Raw genomic sequence first — 9,003 nt, 5'->3', positions numbered from 1 at the left:
ATGCTTTAAATGAAATGTTTCAGAGATGACCAAGTTATGTAAGTATAAAAGAAATTTTAAAATATCATGGGTTGCTCAAAAAGGGCTTGGATGATAAAATATTTGAACATATTTAAATGATTCTTTTGCTGAAACAAATTCCACAGCGTTGTATCCTGTTTGATTTGACTGTGTTTTTCAGTGGTGATGTATCTCTCATTCCTTTTTGTGAAACAGGGATTCTTCAGTTTTGATGAAGATTGCCATAAAACATATGGGAAAACGTGGGGGTAGGTTTGCATACAGAAAGTTTATGAGTTTGTCACGCTTCCTCCCTCATGTTTGCCTTCTGTGTTCTGCTCTCCTCACTTCAAGCATTTATGATGGCCGTCAGCCTGTGCTGTGCATCACAGATCCAACCACCATTAAAGCCGTTCTGGTTAAGGAGTGTTACTCTCTTTTCACCAACCGCAGAGTATGCACTCTCTGCACTACACAATTAATCTCCTAAATTCCTTTTCATTTTTGTTTGAACAGTTTAACTCTTCAGCAACTCCTTTAAAATATTGCAGAATTTTGGTCTGAATGGGCAGCTGTACGACGCCGTCTCTATTGCTGAAGATGATCAGTGGAGGAGGATCCGCAGCGTTCTGTCTCCTTCCTTCACCTCAGGAAGACTCAAAGAGGTGTGTCTATGCCCCACTACCTCTCCTCTCTGGCATCCTAAAGAATTTGGCTCTGGTCAAACCAGACAATGACAGAGTTTGGAAGAAACACATATCACAGAAATAGCAGTTGTGTGTAATTTTGTTTTCTTCACTGCAAAAACAGACCCATTAGAAATTACTCAAAAATTCTTACCCATTTGGAAGATTGTCTTTAAATAAGCAAAAAATCTAAGGAAAATGACAAAAATGGTTTTACCAAGAATGCTTCTCTTAAGAAAAATTCTTGTAACTAAGATATGGTTTCCTAAACCACGATTATTTTGCATTTGAAAAACTTTCTGGATAAGACTATTGTTCTTGGAGCACAGAAAATAAGACAAGTTTTCTTGAAATAAGGATCTTAATATTCACTGTTTTCACCCTTCACTTGAGGAAGTAGTGAATCACTGCAGCAATTGGGGAACATTTGGGGGTTTTACGCTTCAACTGAATGATGAATCAATAATGCTATTTCCCATTTGATACCATTTAAAGTCGGTGGTTTGACTCAACCATGAATTTTACCCACAATCCTCCAGTCTATGAGTGTAAATTCTACCTCTAAAACTGAGCTTCCTTATTCTGAACATAGACAACCAGACCCAACCTCACTAAAAACAATAGAATCGCAATATTGTTTAAAAAATAAAAAAAAACCTTGTATGTCTGTGCCTTAGATGTTTGACATCATGAAGCACCATTCTGCTAACCTGGTCAGCAGCATGAAAAAGAAGGCAGACAAGGACGAACCCTTAGAGCTGAAGGAGTATGAGCGTTTCAAAGTTGTATCAGAAATTTAAATTCTGTTTTTCTGATTTTTTTTAAGTCTGGAAAAATTTCACATTGAATATTTTGTTCTTCTAGGTACTTTGGTCCGTACAGCATGGATGTGGTCACCAGCACAGCCTTCAGTGTGGACATCGACTCCCTGAACAACCCCTCAGACCCTTTTGTCAATAACATCAAAAAGATGCTCAAGTTTGACTTTCTGAACCCTCTGTTCCTCATAGTTGGTAAGTCCCACCACAATTGATTCCCCTTTCCTTTGCATTTTAGTGGTAAAATGATCAATTCAAGCAAACGAGCATGAAAGACCAGACCTACCGCTCTGAAAAGATGCATCACAAGCACAAAAAGTAAGATTTGGGACTAAAAATAAGCCAAAATCTGGTGAACAATAGCAATGATTTAAGCTAATGAATGAAGTAAGTTAGCAACATGGCCTTATTGGGTCCAGGGGAGGTAAAGTTAATGTCTGAAAGCCCAAAAACAGAACTGTTGCTCCAGTTGCTTTGATTTGTTCTAAAAAATGAATACACATTTGTCTCCTTTCTTTATTAAATAAAAAACAAACTCTGTCAACATAAAGTAGACATGTAAAAAGATCAAATTCGTTTTTTTCAGGTTTTTTTTTTTCAAATAACCCTGAACTTCATAATAATTTTCCAAATTTAGTTTTAACTGTGTAAATGTTAAAATTTGGTTCTTCATTTATTTAGGTTGTTTAAAGGGAAACTCATAATAACTTGCATACTGACAGTAATCAGGTTTGTCATTAAAATGGTATACCAATAAATAGACATTTTTTCTTGTTGTTAATTAAATACTTGTTGCTGTTTGCTTCTTTTCAGCTTTCTTTCCATTCCTTTGTCCATTACTGGAGAAGATGGAGTTTTCCTTTCTACCTTCAGGCGTCACAGACTTCTTTTACGCTGCTCTGCAGAAGATCAAGTCGAATCATGAGAACAACAAGCAAAAGGTTCAAATGTCTGCATGTCATGAATAAAAAATGTTTTGTGAAAACTGTAAGATCTGCTCTCATCTCTTTACAGAGTCGAATTGACTTCCTGCAGCTGATGATCGACTCCCAAAAGAACAACCAGAACGGCCAGCTGGATAAAGGCAATGAAAACACACATGACCTTCCTACTCAACTTAACATCACTAATAATCTAATGTTTCGATGTGCTCTCTTCAGGTTTAAGTGATCATGAGATCCTTTCCCAGTCCTTGACTTTCATCTTTGCCGGCTATGAAACCACCAGCAGCTCTCTGACGTTCTTGGCTTACAATCTGGCAACAAACCCAGAGGTCATGAAGAAGCTGCAGAAGGAGATAGACGCCACCTTCCCTAACGAGGTCTGATCTAAGAAAAAATTAATAAACAATCTAAATGATCACTTTTCGAATGTTAAAAAAGACAAAAAAATGTACAATCCAAAATAACTTTACACAGACAGAATGTTTGTAAGTTGTTTTATTAAAGTACAGTCTCCACTGCAGTTCCTTCTTTCACAGGTCTATTTCTGTCTGCAGGCTCCCATTCAGTACGTACCACTGATGGAGATGGAGTACCTGGACTGTGTCGTCAATGAATCTCTCCGACTGTTTCCCATAGCGGCACGTCTGGAGCGTGTGGCCAAGGCAACTGTGGAGATTAATGGGCTGGTGATTCCTAAAGATATGGTTGTCATGATTCCCACATGGCCAATACACAGAGACCCTGAACTGTGGCCTGAACCAGAGAAATTTAAACCTGAGAGGTACGGAAGAGACAGTTTTAGGTTAAGCAAACTGCTGCTGAATAAGAACACATGCACAAAGCGGGAAGCAATATTAGCATCTCTCTTAGTATGGAGCTGCTTATTTCAGATATTTTAATATATATGCACATGTGGATGTTTGTAATCAGATTCAGCAAGGAGAACAAAGAAACTATCGATCCCTACACCTACATGCCATTTGGGGTAGGACCGAGGAACTGCATTGGGATGAGATTTGCTCTGGTGATGATGAAACTTGCAGTGGTGGAGATCCTCCAGAAATATGATTTCTCTGTGTGTAAGGAAACAGAGGTGAGTAAACACTTTTTACCTTTAAAACGTATCTTTATTTCTGCTTTGATATGATGTTTAAAGACCAAACATGATTTATCAAGCACAGACAGTGACTGTTACATAACTTTTTGAGTTGTATTTTGATCTGTGCAAAGGTCAAAATTCTCACCGTACACTGAACTCACAAAGATCAAAGTCAATGTCATGTTTTGTTAAGTCTTGTTCTGTCTTTACGCACACACAAAACCATAGATTAATTAAATTTCTCTTTTCTGTGTCATATCCAATTCATTGCAGATGAAAATGAGAATAGCAATAAGAAAGCTAAGCTTGTTAACTTTGTGCACTGCTTGATTCAATGTAACCCTGCAAACATGTCATTTCCTCCTAGGTCCCCCTCAAACTGGGTATCCAAGGCTTCATTACACCAAAGCGACCCATCCAACTTAAACTGGTGCCTCGCACTGCAACATCCACTTAGAAAAACACAAAGAGTCTTGTTTAGATGCTGATGTTTACATTTCTACCGAACAAAGAAGCACCAAAATAATTTCTTCTCCACATTTGTTTAAACATTGGATTTCAAGGTTTTATCCTTAGCTAATCTACGAAAGAAAAATGCCTGAACCCTAAACATTTATAAAGATTATTTCTGTTATATTTTAGTCATGATACTTTTATGTTATTAATTTTACATTCCATTTAAATTTTTAAAAGTTGTTGAAAGTTGACTGCAAAACAAGCTCAGATCATTCCTGTACCAACATTTAATATTAACAAAGCCTGTGTGCAAGTTTGTAGCATACTTCCTTGAAAGTGAGTTTGACCATTTTTGCTTAAATGTTCTTTCCTTTTTATGTCCTGAACATTGTTCTCAGCGTTAAGGTCAAAGAACTAGAGCGTCCATGCTGTCTTTAGACTTCCTTAAAGTAAAACTTTAAAATAAACTAAATGTATTATGTTTTCTTTTTTATTGTCTCATTACCCTAAAGTTTAACAAATGGAATATGGCTTAAAAGTTTTGAGAAGCAGCTTGTTTTTTTAATTTTTTCTAAAAGTGTTTATTGTATTTTTTTTTAGATAATGTATGAATATTTTTTTCCCAATTAAGGTCATTAAAAGTTCATATGGTTTATGGTGCAAAGACTTTGGTCTGCCAGAAATCAGGATTCTGAGTCGCTTCACAATTAAACTAGTGAGTTGAAGTCGAGTCGTCATCACATCTGGACCAATATTGCAATTTTGTTACACCAGTAATAGGTTGGAGTGGTAAGGGGCTGTAAGCTAGTGAGAGAGAGTGTAAACAAAGTGATGATGGGGAAAAAAAATAAACGCTTACCTTGATAAGTGGAAACAGATCATTACAGCGAAGCAGAGAATAGAAGTGAATCAAAAGAGTCACATTAGCATTTGAAGGGAAAAAAATCATCACAAAAAAGTTGGTAAAAAATCATGGTCTGCAGTTAAAAAGGTTAATGTTTTTTTTATGAATGTATGATATGCAATGCTTATTAACTTTGGTTTTTTTCTCTTATTCTGAGTAATTATCACTTCCGAATAAAGATCGACTATTAACTTTGATTTGTCTGCTTCAGTCTGCCTCAGTCCTTGGTTTCTGCCTATTGTAGCAGAAGTCCAGGGTAGAGGAGTGTGGCTCATGTCTTTTTCTTCTCAACATCAGGTAAAGAGCAAATTAAAGAACTTAATCAGCTGATCAAATACTGCATCTGTCTAAAACAGGGGTGGGCAAACTTCTCAACTTGTGGGCCACGAAGGGTTCTAAAATTTGACAATAGGGCCAAATTATGATCAGATGGGTGGATTTTCTATGATAATCCCATCTCATAAGAGAAAAAAATAATATCGAATCTGGACAAAAACATTCTTTAATTTTGATTGAAAATAATTAATTAATACACTTCAAAACAGAACATTTTGGTGTTTTTATTTCAAGATTGTGTATTTTGTTCTCATTTTAGTGCAAATTGCTCCAACGGATTTATATCCCTCAGGGAAAAACACAGACTTCATGTGGTGTTGGAATGGTCGGAAAAAGGACTTTCCACCTCAGAAAACCACCTGTAAATATGAGAAAAATCAACAAATCTTCTATTACTACATGAATAAAGAAAAACTTAAAAGCCTAAACAAAGGTCGTTGGATTTATAGTGCACCATATATGGCTAGATACCAGAATTAAGAGAAAATTAAATTTAATAAGGATGATCAATAAAATGTATTCTAGTTTGGTGGGCCAAAATAAATGGTTTTAGGGCCATTGTCTGCCCACCCCGGTCTAAAACGTAGCCAATTAAATTGTATAAAAGCAGAAAATCTGTATGCTATTTACATGAAAAATTAATTGTGTTTTGGCCATCTAAGTTGGATTGGCCTCACATTTAATAAAGCAATGATTGTTCTTGTACTCGTGCATTTAAAATGAAATTAAACTGGACATTGTACAAATTTTATTTATTTTTTAAATAACTTTTAAAAACGTAATGCAGACGTTGACAGCACTTCTATACCAAAAGGAGGTCCTTCAACCTGATCCTCATTAAAGGAGTTCTACACTACAGTAGCACACTCATGTGGCTGGCTTGTGTAGCTTTGGCTCCTCTGTGTCCTCTGTGCTCCTGCTCCCTGATCCAGTCTCCAGAGTTTTTGGCCATCTTGTTCTTTCTATGTTTATAAACAGTGGAGAGATAAAAAAAAAAAAAAAAAAAAAAAACCTAGGTGGGCAAACCAGCTCCACTGCAGACACCACGTGTACTTAAAGCAGAGATCCTTTGCTGACTATATCCTGACACTATATAGTCCATGTCAAACCACATGCATGTATCTTTCATTTAGGAGTTATAAATTCACTTCTTGGGTTTTCTTAAAGGAAAAACACAAAACTGAAAAAGTGAAGTTCAAGGCAAGCTCAGAGTTTTAAAACAGGCTCTATCTCATATATCAAAATAGCACTAAAATTAAACTCCAGTTACGGAAGTGACACCCTAAACTGTAGCTGACCTACAGAGAAGCCCAGATGTAGCTTTCAGAGAAATGAGCCGTGGTTCTGTTTGTGCTGACAGCAACCAAACACGTGGTCTGCTCCTACGACAGACAGGAAGCGTCCTCTAGGCTGTATTGACATTTGTGGCTGCATTTTTATTTTGACTCGGGTAACTTTTGAATGACAATATGTTAGTGTGAATGACTTCAAATTTGATTCACTTTTTCTCTTTTTAGCTTAAGTTGTAGGTGAGAGACAGTACTTGCGTCTTGACAGGACTTACGTGAAAAAACCTTGCCCTTTTTCACATGTATGGCCAGTCAGAATTTGTGGATTCTTACTGGATAGTCAGAGAATACATTTTTGTCCATAATTATACATATACCCCGTGGCACAGGTTTTATTTATTTGTTTTATTTTAGATTTCTGTAAGTAGCTGTGACGACCTTAACAAAAATACAAAAAGAGAAAATCACTTTTGGAAACAGCTTTTACACTTTCAGAGATGAGACATATAAATAGTTTGTTGTCTTGCGTGAAACTCAGTATAAGAAGATTTACCCCGGAGAACCTACAGGTCAAATTTGGTCCCTGTTTTTCATTTTATTTTTCATTTTTTTACATTTTTAGTTGTATTAATTTTTCCTGGCCGCTGTAATTGGTACTGCATAAAATGAACAAGCCAAATACAAATTGTTAAATTAATTTTGAAAGCTCAAAAGAAAATTTATCTTGAGTTCTCCAGGGTTAAACTGTGAACAAAATAAATAAGAAATTGTGGCTTGTCAACACCTACAGCTGTCAACACTAAAGGATAAATCTGTTTTGTTAATGTGATTGAACTTTTAAATATGTTGTGATGTCAAATATTCTCTATTTGTATACTGTTTATGTATTTTGTACTATATTGTATATATGAGTGTTTTTCACATAGTGGCCAGGGGCCTATATATGAACTTTAACTTTTGGCTTATTCTAGCTTTTAAACTAAGTCTAATTATGTTTTTTTAAGTTGCACGGCCCCCTATTAAACAAACTATTACTGTTATTATTATTTCATAAGAAATATCACCCTTCATGGTTATTTCATTACATCTAAGATCTCAAAATGCTTTACATCCCAAGTCTTTGGAAATCTTCAACATGCAGTCTGACAGGAGGCGATCAAGTTAAGAATGAATGGAATGACTTCTAAAAGTGCATGAAGCCTCCCACGCTGACAAGGAGGCAGCACTGATGATTGCTGACCACTGCAAAAGAAACAGAGACTCTTATATGTGCAATATTTTCAAAATAGAAAATCATTTCAGCTTGTTGACTTTCACTTACTTTAGACAAGCAAGAAGACATTGCAATGAAGGCATGTCATTGATGCACGTCTGAATCATGCTGTTATTTCCCAAGTTGACTTTAGTTCTGTGTTGAACAAAAGCAATAATTGACAATAGTTAAATTTGTGTGTTGGCCCTGATGTGCAAATCAAATCACTCAATGCAAAAACATATAAAAGATCAAAAAGGTAGGGACTAGGAATGTTAAGATTCATTGATTTATGGATCTCTATTTCTACCATCCAACCAGATTGATCTGTCTGAGGCAAGTTGTTAATTGAATAAAATCTACCTATACAATTGCAGTGTTATTTCAAAATTAAATACACTGATTATATCAATGTTCGAAAGTACCATATGGATTAAGGCATGGTAGGTTTATTTTACTATAACATGAAAACAACCTAGGTCCGTCACAGCAGACAACACACATGTGATGTCAGCAAAAAATGATCAATCCATCATTAAGGTCCAATGTGTGGAAACACTTAGAATTTCACAAGGACTTGGTCATATAGTTTGGTAGAATGTTCTAATAATGTTTTTTTTGTATTATTGTGATGTTGAAAAACAACAGTGGGCGGAACTTTATGAAAATAAAAAATGAATGCATTTGACATTAAGTCTTGTTTACTTGTTTGTTTGTTTGTTTGTACACATATTCAATTTAAACTTGATTGTCTTGCAATAAATATAAGAAATCTGGAAAACTTCTCTTGCACTGTTCAGTGCCACGTATTTATCTTTGAGTCACACTGGTGGAATTTTTGACTAAAGATGTTCTGGATCGATTTTTAGGTCAGTGATCAAATCTGATCATTCAAAATGAATTAACATTGACCATGACTTGTATTGTCAGCCACAAATGATGCTATGAATTGAACTGTTAAAATGAATAGTTCCACTCCTAGAAGGTACTATGACACATCGCTGATTGAATGACACTCGTCCATCATTTCAACTGAAAGTTATTTAGCATGAAGCCATATTGGAAATGCTCTGTAGTAATCATAAAACTGTAATAATATTGAAGATGCATTTAAAAAAAACAAAAACAAAAAAATCTACTGTCGTCATCCAATCAGTGATGTCCCATAACACATACCTTTTTTGATTTCTTATTGTATTTTTTTTTTTTTTTTTTTTTT

At 35.4% G+C, this 9,003-nt stretch overlaps 1 protein-coding gene and 1 long non-coding RNA gene across 2 annotated transcripts in view; one reads left to right on the top strand and one right to left on the bottom strand.

Annotated features, from left to right (window-relative positions):
- LOC112137328 (cytochrome P450 3A40) overlaps positions 1-6,254 on the top strand; it is a 9,727-nt gene extending 3,473 nt beyond the window's left edge. Inside the window, exons 3-13 of the mRNA XM_024259583.2 lie at positions 217-269; positions 355-454; positions 552-665; positions 1,364-1,452; positions 1,551-1,699; positions 2,318-2,445; positions 2,519-2,588; positions 2,665-2,825; positions 3,003-3,229; positions 3,379-3,541; positions 3,915-6,254. Of these exons, the coding sequence (XP_024115351.1) occupies positions 217-269; positions 355-454; positions 552-665; positions 1,364-1,452; positions 1,551-1,699; positions 2,318-2,445; positions 2,519-2,588; positions 2,665-2,825; positions 3,003-3,229; positions 3,379-3,541; positions 3,915-4,004 (1,344 nt within the window). The 3' untranslated portion in view covers positions 4,005-6,254. The remainder of the gene's footprint in view (positions 1-216; positions 270-354; positions 455-551; positions 666-1,363; positions 1,453-1,550; positions 1,700-2,317; positions 2,446-2,518; positions 2,589-2,664; positions 2,826-3,002; positions 3,230-3,378; positions 3,542-3,914) is intronic.
- An 864-nt stretch (positions 6,255-7,118) lies between these two features.
- The window catches only part of LOC112137192, a 2,282-nt gene continuing 397 nt past the window's right edge, over positions 7,119-9,003 (bottom strand). The window contains exons 2-3 of the long non-coding RNA XR_004947878.1: positions 7,854-7,940; positions 7,119-7,774 (exon numbers count right to left, since the gene is read on the bottom strand). This is a non-coding gene — a long non-coding RNA (uncharacterized LOC112137192). The remainder of the gene's footprint in view (positions 7,775-7,853; positions 7,941-9,003) is intronic.

Source organism: Oryzias melastigma, linkage group LG1, assembly GCF_002922805.2.
Source record: "Oryzias melastigma strain HK-1 linkage group LG1, ASM292280v2, whole genome shotgun sequence".
Taxonomy (NCBI): domain Eukaryota; kingdom Metazoa; phylum Chordata; class Actinopteri; order Beloniformes; family Adrianichthyidae; genus Oryzias; species Oryzias melastigma.
This window is presented reverse-complemented; position numbering and strand designations above follow the sequence as displayed.